This window comes from Nematostella vectensis, chromosome 4 (genome assembly GCF_932526225.1).
Source record: "Nematostella vectensis chromosome 4, jaNemVect1.1, whole genome shotgun sequence".
Lineage (NCBI taxonomy): Eukaryota > Metazoa > Cnidaria > Anthozoa > Actiniaria > Edwardsiidae > Nematostella > Nematostella vectensis.
This window is the reverse complement of record NC_064037.1, coordinates 11,950,388-11,970,497: the sequence shown is the minus strand read 5'-3', so window position 1 is coordinate 11,970,497 and position 20,110 is coordinate 11,950,388. Positions and strand designations below refer to the sequence as shown.

Sequence of the window (20,110 nt, the reverse complement as noted above, 5' to 3'; positions counted from 1 at the left end):
GGAACGATCGAATTGCCTTATTTGAACGCATTTGCATTTGGAATGCACCTGAAAACCGGAGTGTGCCTACGCCTGATCGATAAAAAGGCACTCGGGCCCTTGGGCGCTTTCTCTTGTACTCATATCAAGGGCACATTTGGGCGTAAACAATGTCCTGATAAAGGTTTTATAAGGATATCCTTATAAACTGATAAAGATTTAACAGTAAATGTATGGACCTTTCTTGTATCGGGGCTTAAAAAACTGTCCTTATCTAAGAACTTTCTTAGAAAATTACCACCACAAGACATTTTGAAATGCTTTTACTAAATATTACGGAAAATCAACATATAGGGGCTAGTCGCTTACAAGAAGTAAAGTCTACGCCTGTAAGATAAAACGATCTCTAATAGCAGCTGGTCGCTTTCAGTGGAGTCGAGAGGCCGGTTGCTGATACAATTTTTGTACGTGGGGGGAGGGGATGGGGGAGGGCACGAGAGAAAGAGCCAACCAGCAAATCATTTTTTAAGAACTACCATTACAATGTATTTTAAAAGATTTAGTAACTGCAAAATGTACAAGTTGCAAGCAGATACAATAAGATTCGAACAATATATACAGTCGAAGCTCTCTGAGCGACCGCTCTTGTAAGCGACCAGTTCCGATAACAACCACAAACTCTGTAATTCTAAGCTCTCGTAAGCGACCAATTTATCGGTGCGACCGGCTCCGTTAACGACCACAATTTTAAACCACCAACTGAGATTTTCTTTTATTTTTAAGCTCTCTTAAGCGACCAAAATGATTTTTGGCTTTACAACATCAGTCAACACCTGATAAACATCATATCCAATGCATGCTGAAATCACATAAAAGCTGCCTTTCCAGTAGGCAACTTTAAATAATTTCATAATTATAATTTTCTCACTTTCATTAGAAAATTCAGATTTCAAATTTCTTTGTCTCCAGAAAATGTATAAATGCAAGGAATGAGGAGGGGGAGTTTTCTGATTTAACCAAAAATTTAACCACCTCCGAAATACAAAAAAAAAGTTTATGCCTTTGCAGTATCACCACGACGTTTATTGTCTGATTTGGCCTATACCAGAGTGATCTAGCTTATGATTTCGAGTTTTGTCTTCAAATAGCACGCCGTTCGCACACCCTGCACCCCCCCTCCCCCCTGGGTACGGGCCTGTTATTGCACCCTTTAGAAATCGGCAGCGTTGTTATTATCACGATAAGTTTTAAATTCCACGTTCAAGTTTTTGCGCCCAGTGGTCGCTTATGGGAGCAAGCTCTCGTAAGAGACCAGCTCCGTTAACGACCACAATTTTCAGTTTCCAAGGTGGTCGCTTACGAGAGCTTCAACTGTATGTATAACCCCCCCCCCCCCCCCCCCCCCGCCTCTCCTTGGCCGCCAAAATTTGGCTCACTTCAAATGATTTAATACCAACGACCGCCCACCACCCTGAGCCATTCCTGGGTAGGCGCCTGGCGTCTGCTTTCGACTGTAAAGCAGGTAAGGCTAGTGTTGTCTGTAGACGATGCGGCAAAAAAAGCACGGGCAAAAAAAAAAAAAACATGCTTGAAAGTAAAACTGCAATGTGGATTCCCCCTATAGTCTGGTCGCTTAGCGCACAAAAAGAGCTCAATCTATACACAGCGGACAAAAGCACCAAACTTGGTATAAATACAGCCTAGAGGATGGTAATTAATATTGAGACCGGTGCCCACGGGTACCATTAGCGGACCCATAAATAAAGAGCAATTATTTTTTTTTTTAAAGAAATCTGGTGTTCTGGGTACCCTGTGGTAAGATTTTCGTACGTTTTTAAGACACAAAAAAAGTCAAAATGCACATATTTGAAAACGATTTCTATCATTTCATCTATATTCTATCGAATTCCGAGCCAAGAAACATATAAATAGCTATAAAAAGCTACATTTGCGGCTTTATTTATATCCCTTTTGTTGCTAACATGCAAATATGACTGATTTTTATTCATTTAATAAGCACAAATGTGGTGCACATGAATTTTCCCAGAAATTTTCTTTCAATGAGTTCTCTAAGTATTATATTAAGGGCTACAGAGCTTTAATTCAACCAACGCGGCTGTAATTAATAGGCCCCACCGATGACGGAGATTTTTCAGCCTATTGTGCGCTGATAAATTATACCATGACAACTCGGATCATTTGTTTATTTTTTAGTTACGGCCCTATGTTATTTTAAAATCAATTGTTTCCGAGGCGAGAGCCTCGCTCTACCCCATGCTAGTTATGGGTCAAAGCGGGGGCGCCGGCAGACGCCCTTGACTTCCAACCACTCGGTCGTATGAAGCCGAAAACCCTGGCTAATAGCGTTCCATGATTTATACTTTCATTTTGTAAAAAAAAGGATATCGAACTAATATATATCGGCAGCGGTGGCTGGCGTCTACAGATATGGCGCTCAAAACCTTCTGATCGTTAAAATAATAGAATAATTCTGGCTTACGTCAGGTTTTGGGCTAAACGTGTCCTCTCTTAAGGTTGATATGCTAGTATCGTCAACACTAAAGTTTTTGAACACTTGTTTATAGCACCGTCGTTTCTTCGGTACCTCGAAGAAAACGTCCCTCGAAAGGAAAAATCCTTTGTTTGGAAAAGAAAACCCCGCGGACCCTGGGCACATGCTAGCGTACGCGCATCATTCTGAAAAGTCTCTTTAAGTTTGTTTCATAATAACTTTCTCCCCTCTATTACAATAACGGTCCGTCGATCACTGATCCGCACCTTAGGAAAAGCCTCTTAAACTCTGTCCTTTAGTAGAAACCGGTTAAAGAATTCCTTATTCCCAAAATCTCCCAAGCGTGTCTCATGTACATTTTGGAGCTCGGACATCAGAAAAAGGAGCGTACCATTTTTAACAGCCTCCATTATATATTCTGTTAATATATTCTATAAGTCTGACAAAAGCTCTATACTTTTTTTATCATCCTCTCTCGCTTCCTGGAGACCTTTCCTTTCCTTATGCTCCACGGCCCTTTCCATCCCTGAGGTCATCATTAAGACATCTTTAGGATAATAAATAGTCCTCTGTTGGTGCGGCAATTCGTTGGAGGTTGGTTGTTATCCTGTTAAAAGCATGCGATGCGTTCAACCTCATCACTATGATGCACACGTAGGGAGCAATAAGCACTGTTTTTTTCGTAGTGCCTCTGCTGGTCAGCTATTTTTTTAAAGTGCTTTCGAGCCTTAATACCGCAAATTTGTGACAATTCCTGTGCCATTTTGCGCTATTTGCGCGACAAAGATTTTCTACAGATGTTTCTTCTGCAGAACATCCAAATCCTCTAATATTCTCAAGAAAAGAATCACAACCTAATAACTTTGATTAAGGAGGCATATCTAAAGCATCTTATTGGTCTTTGGTGTCTAGTTGACACACACTTACAAAGCCCCCTTATTAACTCAATCTCTACCTCTTTTTATTGAGCCAACGTCAAAATACCCGATAATTGCGATAAATCGCAGATTTAGAAGAAATAAATTTAAAATCAAGACAAAATTTCATATTTAGTAGGTTATAGACATTGTACGTCCTTGATACATAAAGAATGAGGTTTTTTTACCTAAAATACGCGATTTTATGAGGTACTTACAGCGTATACTGTGCCAATATAGGCCGCCATTTTGAATAACCGTGAGGGGGATTGGGTCTAGCTTTGAAAACGTTTTCTCTTAAATAAATCATTTTAATGCAGCCGACGACAGTTTTATCTTGAAATATTAACAAATACTGTTATATTTCCCCTACCAAAAAAAAAACAATCAGATATTTCGCCTTAGTTTTGGAAATACAAGATCTTTTAAATTTCACCACAGGGAGCCCGTGATGGTATAATTTTCGTATAAAAGGTACTATGCAATACCTCTTCCACTTAGTAAAATCGCTGAGCTTCTCTAAAAACATTCAATAAAAAATAACTAAACGAGCATTACTAAATAAATAAATGCCACAAGGTGCGGGTCCAAAAAGAAAGATCTTTTTTAAATAGAACATATTGAACTTTTACAACTGCAAGGAGCACCTGTGTATCAGAACCTGTTGGCCTAAAATGTTCAAATAAGAACCTCTAAGCCAAGCATTTGGTTCACAATTTTAGAGATGAGGATGGTCTTTTTTTACAATCTACATCAATAAGTCTGCCAGACAATGTTACCATAACTTCATATAAAAATAAGAATCTACTATAAGAGGAAGAGCCTATAGTAAATAGCCTAAAATATCACTGTGCACCTCTCATATAAGAACATGTTTAGGCTATAGTAACTCAGAAAAAAAGTAGGTTCTTATTGTGGGTGTTTACTGTAGATGCATGGCAAGAAGGGCTGTAGGAAATGCCATGAAACTCTAGATACTACAGTACTACTCAGGTTTTCCAGTGATCCAGCCATGGAGAGCCTCTATAATGTCTCCTGGTGCTTTGCTTACTGACAACCCCGGAGTCTACAATTGAAGCATCTAGTTGTTGATATAAAGACCCCAAGGTCTTCAAATCACCAGCTTGATAACCCATCATCATGTTGCATCCTGGCTTTGCTTCTCTCTCTTTTGTGGCAAAAGTCCCTTGGTGTTATTTAATTTCTGCAATGAATACATAAATGGACATTTAAAATGTTAAACGTTTTTGTTATATAAGATCTATATAAGAGTGGGTGCAAATTCAACTATTTGAGATGATTAGGTGGTGTTTCCCGTCCCGATTTCTAGAAAAACAAAATTGTGGGTGACATTTTATTTTATTGTCTGTATTTTTATTTTTTCTGCTAATATGTTTTATTACATGACAATACATGCTTGCAAGACAACAAGGTATATTCCTACATTCTTCAGAGCATTTTTTTTATCACAAACTACTTATGTTTATTCTTTAATGTCCAGATGGAACAATTTGAACGGATTAAAGTATTCAATCAAATACTTATATATAGACAATGGAATTATGTTCAATAATCAAACAGAATCTAATTATAAAACTCCTTCAGGAAATCGAACACAGTCGAACGCTTGGTTGTATTCGATTGTGTCGGTTATACCTTGGAGGACCAAGCACAGAGTAAATTGATCTTATTTAGTTTATGTCGTTGGGGCTTCAGTTTAATGGCGCCTATTTACCAAATCGACGTGCCTTGAGAGGACGCGTATAATAAACACACATACAAAGAAGTAAAAACTTTGTCCACATTTTCTCATTCTTAAACTTAAGTAGAAAAGCAAACTTACACATAACATTATCGAGATAAAGGCTATTTGGTTTTTTACAACCTCATCATCTCAAAGAGTGATTGTTTGAATGCCAAAACGCTCGTAGTTAATTAGTGTTTCTACTAGAATACTCACCATTTCGACTGAAATTCTCCTTGAGCATGGGTAAAGGCCAGTTTCTATAGCTGTTGAAAAGAAAGTTTCGCAAAAACCCAGCTGAAACCCGCTATAAAGCTCACAAAAACTGATCCAACCTAGTTCTCTTTTGAATTTGAATTTTGCCTCGTTTCCACTCACTGGACCCAGTACTCGCGCCATGCATTCACAGGTAGCCCAAAGCCAGATCCCACAACAACTCCGCCAATCTGTTCGAGAGGATCCATTTCTAGCCTACGTGTAGCCGCTGACTCGCGAAATCCTCTCGTAGCGTGAGTCAGCGGCTACACGTAGGCTAATCTATTTCAGGCAAGGAACCGGCATCTTGCATCTTGTATTACTCGCGTTATCCTTCTCGGTAAACGCCGGGAAAACGCGATGGATTTTTCCATAGTTTCCCTATGCGAGGAAAATGCGACCAAACGGTGTTATTTTACGGGGTTAATTTTCCATTCGTTTTCTGGTCAGAAAATCTTTGGATTACTCGCGTTATCCTTCTCTGTAAACGCCGGTAAGACACGATGGATTTTTCCATAATTTCCCTATCAAAAAATATTCGAGGAAAATGCGACCAAACGGTGTTATTTTACGGGGTTAATTTTTCATGCGTTTTTTTTGGATTACTTGCGTTATCCTCTCGGTAAACGCCGGGAAAACGCGATGGATTTCTCCATAGTTTCCCTACCAAGGAATATGCGAGGAAAATGCGACCAAACGGGGTTATTATACGGGGTTAATTTTTCATGCGTTTTCTGGTCAGAAAATCTTTGGATTACTCGCGTTATCCTTCTCGGTAAACACCGGGAAAACGCGATGGATTTTTCCACATTTTCTTGCCAAGGAATATGCGAGGAAAATGCGACCAAACGGGGTTAATTTTCCATGCGTTTTTTGTTCAGGAAAAGCTTTGGATTACTCGAGTTTTCCTTCTCGGTAAACGCCGGGAAAACGCGATGGATTTTTCCAAATTTTCTTGTAAAGGAATATGCGAGGAAAATGCCTGGAATATCTCAGATTAACGGAGCCTGAAAATGTGAGATTATCTGATGTGGAAAATGCGAGGAAAACGCCATGGAAAATTTTACAAAGACGGGAAAATCCAAAGAATATTCAAGATTATTGCGGATTTTCTAATACAGGTCATCTGTTGTAATCGGTTATACATTTTTAATTTTAGTTCAATGAAATCCAGGACAAATAAGAACAAAAAACTAAGCAAATAAGGAATGCTTAATTTTTATTTTTTATTTGAGGCTCGGCCGTTGTAGCATTTTAAGGCTGAAAATGTTCTTAACGATGTTCTTAAATTTTAGTGCTTGTAAAATTATATAGTATCCAATGAATTATTAGATGGAGAATTACACAAATGATCAATAGCAATATAATATTTATGGTTGTTATCATAAATGAACACAATTTAACACTTAAGAACACATAAGACTAAAAAAGCAATATAACACATAAGACTAAGCTGATATCCGTGAGCCTCGAGATGTTCTTAGCATGTTAGCATTTTAGCAAATCTCAGCCGGGACGTTCTTATATAAAAGGTTCTTATTTAAAAAAAAGGGTGTACATTGTTCTCCATGCTTTTTGGTTAATTTTTAAAACTAAGAGCTGTTCAATGAATAAAAGCAAATGTTATTAAAGAAATATATATTTTTTATGTGCGAATGCAATTAGTAATGCCACATTGCTAAATTGAGAAACGTGTTTTAAATTAAAAAGTCTGTTGAATAAAAATAAATGATACCCGTCCTGTACTAAAATTCTCATGTTCCATCCACATACAAGATCATTTTTTTCTACTCTATCTTTACAATATTCCACCAATTCCCTATTCCACGATATTTGAATTCTAGACGGGGTGCCTCAAGATTTGAAATAAATAATATATTTTCTCTCACCGGTAATTTCGCACATTCACACAAAATGCAGCGTGAAGCCGTTAATACGATGGATAATGGGATTGTTTGATTAATAATATCCAAACCTAATTGTCGTAGGTGTCGAAAACGCATGCAAAATAATGCAGTAACAATACATCCTTATAACTCTTTTCGACTGTTTTGACAACCTTGTGTAGTTTATGATCCTGGATACAGATGATTAATCCTCTTTAGTTGTGCTTTAAATCACTCAGTTGAGCCTAGCTTTCGCGGGAAGGACAGAAGTTATCCAAGAGCGTTGCGTGGCTTCTCTTAGTAAGTTTTCCCCTTGTAGCAGCCTTTTTTCTAGGACGAGATTCTTCCTTCTCTAATGCTAATGATGTTTGGAGATCGGTTATCATTCTAAAAGGGCTTGATTCAAGATCAAATGCCAAATGAAACCCTCGAAATACAGGCCCGTACCCAGTGGGTTAGACGTGCTTTTTGTAGACAAAACTATAAAGCATAAGCTAGATCACTCTGGTATGTCACCAATCCACAAGTCAGACCTTTTTGTAGCCAAATCCGACAATAAACATCCCTTGGAGATACTGCAAAGCTATAAAAAAAAGTCCCTGTTTGTTCTTTCAGGGGTGGTCAGATTTTTATCAGAGAACTCCCCCCTCCCCCTCCCCCCGGGGAAAAATCAGGTCCATTTTTTCGGATTTCGCACCCACCCCACCCCCCCAAGAAAAATCCTGGGTACGGGCCAGACATAGCTCTACAGCCTAGTTACACTTCTTGTTAGAATGACAGTAAGTGCAGGCTTACTGTCGTTAAGCCAGTAACAACAAACTTGGGAGAACCCAACCACAAAACCCTCTTTGTCCAATTCTTCCATGATCCTATCTTCTTACACATTATTTGAAATGGCATTCGCATCTTTTCCTCAAATTTCTTGAGGGCAAAAGCGATTTTACGCCTGAGAAAGAGGCGAATCTGATGTCGAAAACAGCTATTTGAATTTTTCATATTTCATTAAAAGTTGTGTTCAACCTGTTTTTTGAGAAAAGAATAAACATATAAACATTGAGATTGCAGTGTTTATTCTTAAACATATAACAAGAAAAATGCATTTAACATTGTCAGGGCTGTTGTTAAAGTCTTAGTTTTTACTGTTGATACTGTTTTAGTACCCCCGATTTTATAAATGACGATAATGTTAACATCATCACGTGATCGTGGTCGTGTGGATCATCTTTTTGAGAATTGGAGATCACGGGGCTAATTGGTCACGTTGTATTAAGCCAGCTGCTATTCTGTCTTTTATTATGTTTTAAAGTCTTACAAGAATTCATCACACCCGATTTTTCTTTTCATTTTTAATCCTCTACATCTTCATCTTCCAATTGTCTTATGTTAGATACACTCTTCAAGAATCTAAGCCAGAGTTTGTTTCCTCTCGACTAGGTTAATTATCTTTTGCACCCACCCACGCTTATCAGCTGTTGACACAGGGGAATCTTCTAGATAAGCTTCAAAGGGTGTTTCCTCGATCATAACTTGATTCTCGAGCAACCTCGTCTTCGCCTTCTTCGGCATTTTCAAAAGGCACCACACCTCCTGTACCATTGGTCGCTGTGACAGGTAAAATAGCAACAATTTTTGCGCGTTTCCTGTTCTTGGAAAGAATTTTAGACAACATCAATTGCTAGAGGCTCATATGATAATCTGGTTTCAAGGAAAATAATTTGTTTGGCAAAAATAGAAATAAAATAAATTTTAAAGATTTAGCTAGTTTTTACCCGGGCGACTGTTTCTTCCCGGTCAAGGTACATAACGAATAAGCTATCTTCATAACTCCACATTTTTATCGGGAGCATAAAAAATTATTCCGAAGTTTCTTTTGCTAACTTCATAACATCTAAAATTCCTGTGGCGCACGCTAAGACCAAGGTGCACTGGGGGTAACGAATGAGGAGAGTCGGTTTAGTGGGCAACTCTATATTTTGTGCATGTATATTGTTTGTAAATAGCGCGGGTATCGCTTATAGAGTGGTTTTCAAAAACTAATACACTGTCATGTCTTTGTTATTTTTTGTTCTGGCTTGACTATTACACATTAACAATTACATTTTGTTGTTAAAACCACTCTAAACTTGTGCAAAAAAGATATTATTTTGATTTATGTGTTGTCGGGGTAATGCAAATATTTAAATGCATTGTGGTTGCGCAAGTAAGGGTCATATGTAGGTCTCTCTTTGAAAATAGAAAGTATTTATAAATATTATATATCAATAGCATGTTAAAAAGCATTTTGATGCTTTTTTTAAATTGAAGAAAATAAAAGTCCAAGCCTTGGAAATTGATTGTTGTTGTGGGGTTGTTATGTTTGTGTGCTATATACTTCAGAAAAAGCAAAATGTCACTTACTGCCCATTTAAGACATCTGATGGTTTAAAAAACATCCAATAAACCAACAAGGCAGACAAGGTTTTTTTTCTACTACATCTTTAATGAAACTTAACTAATGATATCTAAATCCTCTGGCGAAACCCGAGCAGAAAAACGCCTTTACCGAATTTCCATGACTTTTAGCATCTAACAGTGTCTTCAAAAGTTATGCAAACTTCCACCAGAGACCATCATTTCTATACCCGACTATGCTTGTACATAAAGTAAAGACAATCCGCTATGAACAACTCTTTCTGATACAATTTTGTACAGTAAAATCTCAAACAGTATCAGTTTGAAAGTCCAAGCCGTGCTAACCCGCTTCGAGGCCACACAATAAGGCAAATCACAGCTTCGTCGCAATGACCTTTTTTTTTCAAAATCTGGGTGGATTCTTTCTTTAAAATAAATACGGTATCATCAGTGTGCAGCATTAGATCGGAGCACTCTTCCGCCATGCCTCCTTGTAAAGTCGTCTTTGCTCAGCCGTTAGCAGTTCTCGTACATCGACAAAAATGTCTTCCTGCTCTTCCTGCTCGACGCCTCCCCAGTGCCTATTCCTGTTTAGATCCTCTCTGTTACCATGGTAACCATTTGCGCCATCCTTTTCATAACTCTGGCATTTAAGATTATCAGAGCTCTCAGTGAAGTCATTTTCATCTATGATTTCTTTGTTGACATAAATGTTTTCGTCACTGTTAAGGTAATAATCCTCGTTTGAAGTTTCCGATTTCTCATTTCCATTAACATAAACCATAACGGTTCCATTGTACACATTTCCATATATGGCTTCGTCTTGAATTTCGGATGTTTCAATGATGTCTTTATCGTAGAAATTTCCAATGCCTAAATTAGGGGGTTCGGTGAACTTCTCGGATTTTCCGAGGTCTCCCTTGATCACCTCTGTAGAATGAAGGCACCTCGTGGAGTCTTTCTCTTGCTCTTGATGCTCCAACACGTGATAGATGACGTCGTGGCTCTCGGAATCTCCGAGGTCTTTCCGGGTCACTTCCGTAGAATCAAGGCTCACCGCGAAGTCTTCCGATCCTTTTCGTTGGGGATTCTCCAACACGTGATAGATGACGTCGTGGCTCTCGGAATCTCCGAGGTCTTCCCGGGTCACTTCCGTAGAATCAAGGCTCACCACGAAGTCTTCCGATCCTTTTCGTTGGGGATTCTCCAACATGTGATAGATGACGTCGTGGCTTTTGGAATCTCCGAGGTCTTCCCGGGTCACTTCCGTAGAATCAAGGCTCACCGCGAAGTCTTCCGATCCTTTTCGTTGGGGATTCTCCAACACGTGATAGATGACGTCGTGGCTCTCGGAATCTCCGAGGTCTTCCCGGGTCACTTCCGTAGAATCAAGGCTCACCGCGAAGTCTTCCGATCCTTTTCGTTGGGGATTCTCCAACACGTGATAGATGACGTCGTGGCTCTCGGAATCTCCGAGGTCTTCCCGGGTCACTTCCGTAGAATCAAGGCTCACCGCGAAGTCTTCCGATCCTTTTCGTTGGGGATTCTCCAACACGTGATAGATGACGTCGTGGCTCTCGGAATCTTCGAGGTCTTTCCCTGTCACTTCTGTAGAATCAATATACACTGCGGATTCTTCTGATTCCTTTCGTTGGGGATTCTCCAACACGTGATATATATTTTCGATCATGTTATTTGAAGGGCAGTCCAATTCGACCATCGCCTCCTGGTGTGGCATATTTTCATCTTCGGGTCGCTCCAGCTCGAAATAAATGTTTTCAGAAATGCAATGTGAGTTGATCGACTTTTTCTCGGAAACGGTAGTTTCTTCGTGTAGTTCATGAGACATTTCATCATCTCCTGTCGAATTGGCACTTCCCTTGGGACATCCTTCTTCGCCCAAGCTATCGGACTCAACTTTGCCTTTAAGATAAAACCCGATGGTCTCCAATAATTCGTCGATGTTAATCTGTGCCTGATCCGTCAATGTATCATTCTCAAGGTTTTTCTTTTGTTCGCAGTTGGAAGGACAATGTCCTTGAAACAGGGGGGCCGACGACGACTGAATCGACAATATCTCCTCCTTGTCTTTGTCACAGTTACCATTGGAGGGACCTAGTCCTTGATACAAGTGGTCCTCAGTTAAGGAAATGTCCAGCTCTCCGTACAAGCATGTCCCTTCTGGTCCTTCGTGTACACTGTAGCGAGCCTCATGGCTCATTTCTGTTCCCTGTTGGAAATACCCAACTTCATATGGTCCCTGGTCCTGTTCCAAGGTGACATATACAGATGGGTCTTTGTTTGTCTCAGCTTCATGGTCACTTTGGTAATCGTCGTCGCATCCGGGACCTTCTAGTACAGCGTAGACTTCAGTGCCGGGTTCCTGCTTCTCAGAAACCACTCGTGAGGGGTTTTTACCAACATACTCGCCTGGAAACAGAAGACTTGTGAAAAAGAGAAAAATTTCGAAAGGGCAGAGGAGGGAAAGGGGGAGGGTTGTCAGCAACATACTCGACTGTAACAGACTCATGCAAAAGAAAAAAACTAAAGAAAGGGAAAAGTGGGGAATGGGGGGAGAGGGGTCGCCGAAAACATAAGACACGTTGAAAAGGAAAAAAATTAAGAAAGGGGGGGGGGGAAGGAAAAGGATGTGGTGGTTGTTGGGATTATAGAGATAAGGGTAATAAATTATACATACTTTCTTCATTATGGTCGGAGAACATTTCCGGGATAAACCACGTGACGTTTTGTCTTTCTTTTGCGTGGGAGTATATCTCATCATCGTAGAATATTGCGTTTTCTAAATTAAAAAGTATAATACAATCATCAATTACTTTTGTTATGGCTCTATTATTCCATGATTTGATAGCTTGTATCCCCATCATTTCAATTTATAGCGATAACCGGTGATAACACAATAAGTACATGCGTTGATGGCTTGTATCCCTATAAATTCAATTCGTAAGTGATAACCAGTGATGTACAAACATATCAGCCTAGTCACAGACGCTTTTATCGGGTTTTCTGTGGTTGGGTTTCCTGTGGATTGTTCACTAGCCCTTTGAGTGGCCTTGCTACTTGTCCTACTGGAAACCAGTCAAATACATTCTTAACAACCGGGTCCTATTCAAATCTTAATTTTGGACGACTGGCGATTCTTCAAATATAAGAAGATGTGGTGTTTAGCGCGTTCTGCATCTTACAATAGCTACTGTACCCCCCCCCTGCATCTTACAATAGCTACTGTACCCCCCCCTGCATCTTACAATAGCTACTGTACCCCCCCTGCATCTTACAATAGCTACTGTACCCCCCCCTGCATCTTACAATAGCTACTGTACCCCCCCTGCATCTTACAATAGCTACTGTACCCCCCCCCTGCATCTTACAATAGCTACTGTACCCCCCCCCCCCTGCATCTTACAATAGCTACTGTACCCCCCCTGCATCTTACAATAGCTACTGTATCCCCCCCTGCATCTTACAATAGCTACTGTACCCCCCCCTGCATCTTACAATAGCTACTGTACCCCCCCCCTGCATCTTACAATAGCTACTGTATCCCCCCCCCTGCATCTTACAATAGCTAGTGTACCCCCCCCCCTGCATCTTACAATAGCTACTGTATCCCCCCCCTGCATCTCATATAGCTACTGTATCCCCCCCCTGCATCTTACAATAGCTACTGTATCCCCCCCCCTGCATCTTACAATAGCTACTGTATCCCCCCCCCTGCATCTTACAATAGCTACTGTATCCCCCCCCCTGCATCTTACAATAGCTACTGTATCACCCCCCCTGCATCTTACAATAGCTACTGTATCCCCCCCCTGCATCTTACAATAGCTACTGTATCCCCCCCTGCATCTTACAATAGCTACTGTATCCCCCCCCTGCATCTTACAATAGCTACTGTATCCCCCCCTGCATCTTACAATAGCTAATGTATCCCCCCCCTGCATCTTACAATAGCTACTGTATCCCCCCCCTGCATCTTACAATAGCTACTGTATCCCCCCCCCTGCATCTTACAATAGCTACTGTATCCCCCCCCTGCATCTTACAATAGCTACTGTATCCCCCCCCCTGCATCTTACAATAGCTACTGTATCCCCCCCCTGCATCTTACAATAGCTACTGTATCCCCCCCCCTGCATCTTACAATAGCTACTGTATCCCCCCCCCTGCATCTTACAATAGCTACTGTATCCCCCCCCTGCATCTTACAATAGCTACTGTATCCCCCCCCCCTGCATCTCATATAGCTACTGCCCCTTCTCCTCACATAGTTACTTAGAGCAAAAACATCTTTTACAAAAACTTATTCACCTCTCATGGGGGGCAGGTAACCGATGTCATCTGAAGACTCTGTTATGCATCCCTAGCAAAGTACGAAAATTAAGCACATAAGCACCATGGCATGCATGGCTTTGCTAGTAGGGGCCCCTAGTAGATAAATAAGGTAGTATGAATATATAATTAATCTCGAAAAGGGCCCCCAGCATCTGCCAGATTGAAGTCTGACTCAGCCTGAGTTTTGAACATACATCAATCAATTGGAAATCGTTTCTCTAAATGTCTAAGAGCCTGTGGCGAACGCGTGCGAAACATGTGATGTTTCCTTTTTTAAATATGGCGGCCTGTAAAATTGCAGTAAATAAGAATCCCTGCAAGTTTACGTCAAAATTCTGCACGTACACAGTTCTAGGGCAGGGCCGTAGTAGGGGGTGGGGCTCTGGGGACACGTCCCCCCCCAATATTTAAAAATATATATAAGGAAATGACCAGTACCGGCGTGGTTGTGCAACCCAAATATTAAAGGCCTGCTACGGCTATGTAGGGGGACAAAAAAGCGAAAAATATGGTATATAATTTCCTAATAAAGAATTGACCGAGCGAGCTAGAAAAAACGACAGTATTTCGTTCCAATGTTTTTAAACAAGACCTCATTTAATATAGTCTCCTTTGCAGCCGCTCGTGTCGGAGTCACGCAACGCTGGGGGCTGGGAGCGTTGCGTGACTCCGACAAGAGCAGCTGCAAAGGAGACTACGTTTAATAATAATCAATTGGAAAATAATGTGAAAATGCCAACCGGCCAAAGACATGACGCTTAAGCTACGACTTGTGGAAATTTACTTTCTGACCTTACCTCATTGTAATAAAAATTTTCGTTTATTCCTTCCGAGACCTCGTTTCTTTCTGAAAAACAAAACAAAAACAAAAATAAAACAAAATCGGCGATCGGCTTCTTGGACTGTTGTCCTAGATCTATACGGACGGTTACCCCTTTTCGCTAAGCCCCCCCCCCCCCCCCCCACCCGTATCCGCAAAGAAGGCATAAGCTTGCATATAGAAATAAAAGCCAAAACTTTACCTACCTTTCTTAGATTTGTAACCGTAGACATCACCCGTTTGTTCTTTACTGCGAGGAAAATAACCACCGTTTACAAAGCTAGATTCTATATGCTAACAACTCTGATCTGATAGGTCTGATCTAAAAAATTAAGACTACTGCAGAATCACCCTAAATCCAACTCTGACGGAAGAGTAATATCGGCTAGAGTGTTTAACCGGATAGCCTGGAAAATATATGAACTGCTGATATTTTATATTAATCATAAAAAAGCGTTATGCATGAGTGATGGAGGCGAGAAGTTAGCGAGAAGTTCGAGTTAACCGAGTAGAAATAAAAAATTCCAGAGGAAATAGTACCTTTTTCTCTGCCAGAATCTCAACTGAGGCACAAAACCAATGCAGCAACCGAACGATGGCATGTCATCTGAGGAGAAAACAAGAACCTTCAGGCAAACACGAGCACTAAAAACAAGGGAACGTGCTTTTGTCTGTTTTAAAATCACGTGACCATAATTTCGATACTTTACTTACATATTAAATGATCTGGATTCGAGAGCAGAACGTCTGAGATACAGGCTTGGTAGAACACAAAGCTGCTTTGCCAACTTAGAAGAATGGATGCAAATAAATAGTCTACAAAAATACAATAAATTGACGACTTTAAAGTAAGCCAAACAAAGTTTATCATGTGCTTTCAGCGCCTGCCAGCAATGTCTACAAACGCCAGACAAGTTTCGAAAGAGATTATGATGAGTCTTAAAGTGTTTTCTCAAAACACCGAGTTTAATTGTTTGATACGTACGATAAGAAACTTAATTCCTCTCAAAAAATAATATCAGTCAGACATAAAGGGATCTGTATTAACCATTATTATTCAATAGTTTCTTTACCGTCATTTATGATAACAACCGCGATTTTAATTAGGCGTAACTCCCTGATTGCCTCTCGGTTCCAATTCCGGTTTCCACTCATCGGCCATGTCATCCATACCCTCACGAGACCATATATCCAGGCGTTGTCAAATAATTGGTGTTGTTTTGATTGTGTCTTTTCACGGTCTGGTCGATATGGTATGAAAAGCATTCTCGAGAACACTTACCCAGCATTTAGTTTCTATAAATAATTTAGAACAAGTGCTACGTCGCACGACCGAAAAAGATATTTAGAGCAAAAATATTCTAAAATTTTCTTTAACAAAATTCATATAACAAAGCTGCATAAACATAAACCGTAAAACTTGCTCCTTTGTTTCTACACTTGAAATATCTTTCGCGCGACAGAGAGCTTCGATTATTTCCGCCATTTTTTATCGCACCCCTTCCCTGCTAGCAGAGGCCTCTTTTCTCTGTATTTCGCTGGGCTGGCGTTCGAGAGGAAAAGAGAACGTCAGCCCAGCGAAATACAGAGAAAAGAGGCCTCTGCAAACAGGGAATCGCACCCCACGCTGAACTAGGCCACAGCGGAGCTAATGTTAAAAATTAGCAGCAAATTGCTTGTAATCTTATATAACAACAATTTCTCTTGCTTGCCCTGCTAAAAATGTACCTTGGGTACCAAGCCTTGGCTCCAAGCCTTTTGGTATCATTTTGCATTAATGATTAGGGCATGCTCTGAGATGCATGTAGATATTTGCCGCTGTCGCCATAAAATCGTGCGCTTTGGAGGGCGATAAGAATATCGCCGCAAAAATTGCAACTTTTGAAAAAAAAAATGGCAGAGCAAAAAAAAAAAGGCAAGTTTTCCCAAAATAAGGTCTGGTTAAGTTTACTAAGCTTGAATTTTTACATATAGGTTCCTTATGTTATGTAAATCATCATAACAAAAAGTATTTTTTCTAATGGATTCGTCTTCGAGATATGAGGCTTGAAGTGCAGTTTTCAAATGTTTAAATTATGAATTCTCCTCGTTTTTAGGGAGAAGTTGGGCTCTGATCAGAAACTTTGCTCGCTTATATCTAAATTTCATATCTTTAAAATTTGAAATAAAGCTTTTGGAGGAACTCCTTGTATGCGGAATCTTGGGCATATATATTGAGAATTGGAAAATTTCATGCCATTTTTTTCCTCTGTCAGAAAAAAATGTTAGTGTATTAACGGGACTGACTTTTGTTACGAGTTCGATGGTCTAACTCAAACGGAAAATAACGCAACGTGGACAAGTCGCACTATGAAAAAACGTTTTCTGTTAAAAAAAATCCAAAGAATCACCTCAAATAATTAGCTTTTATTGTAAATAGGCATTTATCAGGTATTAAAACATTTCTCCAGAAACTACAAAAATATGATTGTCATTCAAATTAATTGATGAACGTTTATTGTTGTAGCACAAACAACTGACAACGGAATACAATAATAAGCAAAAGTTCCCTCTTATTGAAATTTCAAACACTATTAAATCTTACGCTTTTAAGAATGATAGGATTACATTGCACCATAGTTACTACTAGCTATGACAGGACGAGGTTAGAAATCGTACCCAGAAATCCCAGAGGTGTGACAGAAAGTAGATAGAAATAGACCATGTGAGTTTTTAAGACTGCACTGCATATACAAGCGAGCGCACCGATGATTATTCCATCAGTTTTCCCGCGAAAGCGCTTAATCCACACTAGAATCTTTCACGAGAATGTAACCTACCTGTTGCATAGGCCGGTACTTTGATTAAGACAGATCGTGCACGGCTGAGATACTGACTTGTTGGGGTCAAATAAGCGACTATTTGCTCACATACTGTTTCTTGGAAGTAAAATCAGTTAACACCACGTCATCCCTGACGTCATACGCGATTACATACTTTCACATATCAATCAGTAGTAATGAGAAAATAAGTTTGCAATTTCCTCGTCGATGCATCGGTATCGAAGTATTATATAAACAATGCTGCAATTTCGGTAGGTATAATGGATTCCGCAAGTGTGCTTGTCCGTGACCTAAACCCAAGCACGCATAACGTCTTCCATACGTGGCGTATTTGTTCGAAACTAATCGCGCCGCAGCAAAGAATGCTCACTGACCACATGGCGAAAAAAAAACCAAAACAGCAAAAAAAAAAAAGTTAAGATCCGTTTTAACCTCTAACCGTCCGTCGCAGCCGATTTAAAGGCGTTAAAATCATTTTACTTATAAAATGCTTGTTTCAATTCCGGTTAAAAGGAAATTGCGAAATATAGGAATGATGAATGCGGAAAAATTGACATTTTCTGAAAATAGACGGCATGACATTCCACATCGGTTTTAGTTTGCTTTAAAAAGTATATAAAATGGATATCTGCATTTATCATGACTACTGTTTATTATTGCTTTTATTAGTCGCTATTACTGTTGCTGACAACCTGTAAAACGATTGCTTTATTCAGTGCACGTATTCGTAGCTCTTTAGTGAGGAATTGGTGTGTTTTTTACAAGCCCTGTTTGGTTGCCCTTTTTTTTATAACTATGATAGTAACTCCCATTCCCCGCTTATTCACCAAATTTAAAGTCAGTGACTCCGACTTGCGTGACACTGTTGTTTGTTTTGAATGTTTAGAACTCCCATCATTTTGAAAAATATACCTTACCCAGCATTGTTTGCTATCGTAGAAATATAATCTAATCGATTTTATTGTAGGATGTACTGAATTTCAGAATGATTCCAATGCATGGGGTTTTCATAGCCTACAAAACAACGCGTCAAGCAAATGGAATCGACTGCACTACAGTATGATTACCAGTTCCGTAGCAGTCCTAGTTCCGTATCACTCAGCATTTGTTTTTATCTTTTTGCCTCGAATATTGTATATTTGAACAATCCAAAACGACCTAAATGATACAAAACTATTAACCTTTCTTGAAATAAAAATCAAGCTTATTTTATCCAATGGTTTGTTCAGAAAGTATCATTATTTCGAAGCGATTTTCACAATTGTTGCTAAAATGAGCGGCGTTTACTGCACAGTGAACTGACCCGCGTCAGATGAAAACAATACCTTCTTTAACAATAATGTCCTGATTTTTATACGAGTGCTTAGAAGAAAGAATGTCTGTTAATGTGTATGTTTTTTTTTCTGACTTGATGCGATTTTTTCGATTTACATTGTTTTTAGTTATCATTTTAATCCCAGTAATTTTAGTCTAAACGGTTTTAGTCTAAACGGTTAATTTTTATTTTGTGGGCCTTTTATTTCAGTCATTCGGCTGAATTGAAAGACAACGTCCTTGATATTGTTAGCGCTCGATAAAATATGATTCTATATTAAAATAATTACTAAAACTGTGATTGATGTATCAGTATTCTATGATTAAAAAATACGGCCAAGATTAACCATAGTTAAATCATTAGCTGGCTAACTTACAAAGGGATGTGGGATTGTTTGCAGAACTCTTAAAGAACCACAACGACGCATTGGCGGTCGTAGCATTCACATTGTGTTCTTGTAAATAAAAACGGCTTTTTGCTGATCTCTCGTGCACGAAATTATCAAAATAAATCACCCAATTCTAGGTCTCACCTTATCCTCTACACATTTTGTCTATTTTGCCGTTTCAGTATTTGTGTGGGTTGTGGCATTTATTTTGGAACTAGACCCTGCGCGCAGGGTTGACTAGGATACCTGAGATCTGCAACTTGTTTGTGTGACATGTATGACAAAGATTTTACTGCCTACTTTGGATATAATAAAAAATATATAATCTTGTTTTTTATTTTAAATGCCATATCACAACACTGATTGGGGCGAGAAAGGTAAGAGCATCATCTCTTAAGGTGTGGGGTGGACTCGAGGTGTGCTCCATGAAAGTAGACAGGGCTGATTGTCCTATCTTCAAATACTATCCCTACATTAGAGTTAGCATCGAAATAAGATTAAGGAAAGCTGAGAATGTGTTTTAAAATTGATATTTCTTAAACATTTCTTTGGTTCACTGCCCTCAATGTGCTATCACTTAGGGGTAAATTTATTTCAACACCCAAAGTAAGTCCTATTGTATTAACAATATAATTTTATTGAAATGTATTATTTTATTTATGTAAGTTACAAGTAATCAACAACAATTATTTATTTTGAAGTCAAATGAGAGGGCTATAAAATATCCA

General features: G+C 39.4%; 1 protein-coding gene and 1 long non-coding RNA gene across 3 annotated transcripts; both read right to left on the bottom strand.

Annotated features, from left to right (window-relative positions):
- Positions 1 to 3,988: 3,988 nt before the first annotated feature.
- On the bottom strand, positions 3,989 to 5,601 carry LOC116620710. Its single transcript, XR_004297172.2, has 2 exons — positions 5,369 to 5,601; positions 3,989 to 4,612 (listed from the first exon to the last, which is right to left on the bottom strand). It is a non-coding gene; the product is annotated as an uncharacterized LOC116620710 (long non-coding RNA).
- A 4,150-nt stretch (positions 5,602 to 9,751) lies between these two features.
- LOC5516579 lies at positions 9,752 to 17,942 on the bottom strand. 2 transcript variants are annotated; one of them, XM_032386412.2, is made up of 8 exons: positions 17,677 to 17,942; positions 15,572 to 15,673; positions 15,398 to 15,464; positions 15,064 to 15,107; positions 14,835 to 14,884; positions 14,014 to 14,065; positions 12,383 to 12,484; positions 9,752 to 12,114 (listed from the first exon to the last, which is right to left on the bottom strand). In XM_032386412.2, exons 3-8 carry the CDS (start codon positions 15,457 to 15,459, stop codon positions 10,145 to 10,147), a joined length of 2,280 nt encoding a protein of 759 aa, XP_032242303.2. In that variant the 5' UTR covers positions 15,460 to 15,464; positions 15,572 to 15,673; positions 17,677 to 17,942; the 3' UTR covers positions 9,752 to 10,144. The 2 variants fall into 2 exon arrangements, with proteins under 2 accessions (XP_032242303.2, XP_032242304.2); XM_032386413.2 differs by having other exon boundaries at positions 15,572 to 15,645.
- Positions 17,943 to 20,110: the final 2,168 nt, after the last annotated feature.

Excerpts from the sequence above, each read along its gene's own strand:
- LOC5516579 (XM_032386412.2), bottom strand. The coding sequence starts at position 15,459 with ATGCCATCGTTCGGTTGCTGCATTGGTTTTGTGCCTCAGTTGAGATTC. Across the intron at positions 12,485-14,013 it reads TTACCTGCCCCCCATGAGAG|AAAACGCAATATTCTACGAT; the intron begins GTGAATAAGTTT and ends TTTTTAATTTAG. Across the intron at positions 12,115-12,382 it reads CTCCGACCATAATGAAGAAA|GCGAGTATGTTGGTAAAAAC; the intron begins GTATGTATAATT and ends TTCTGTTTCCAG.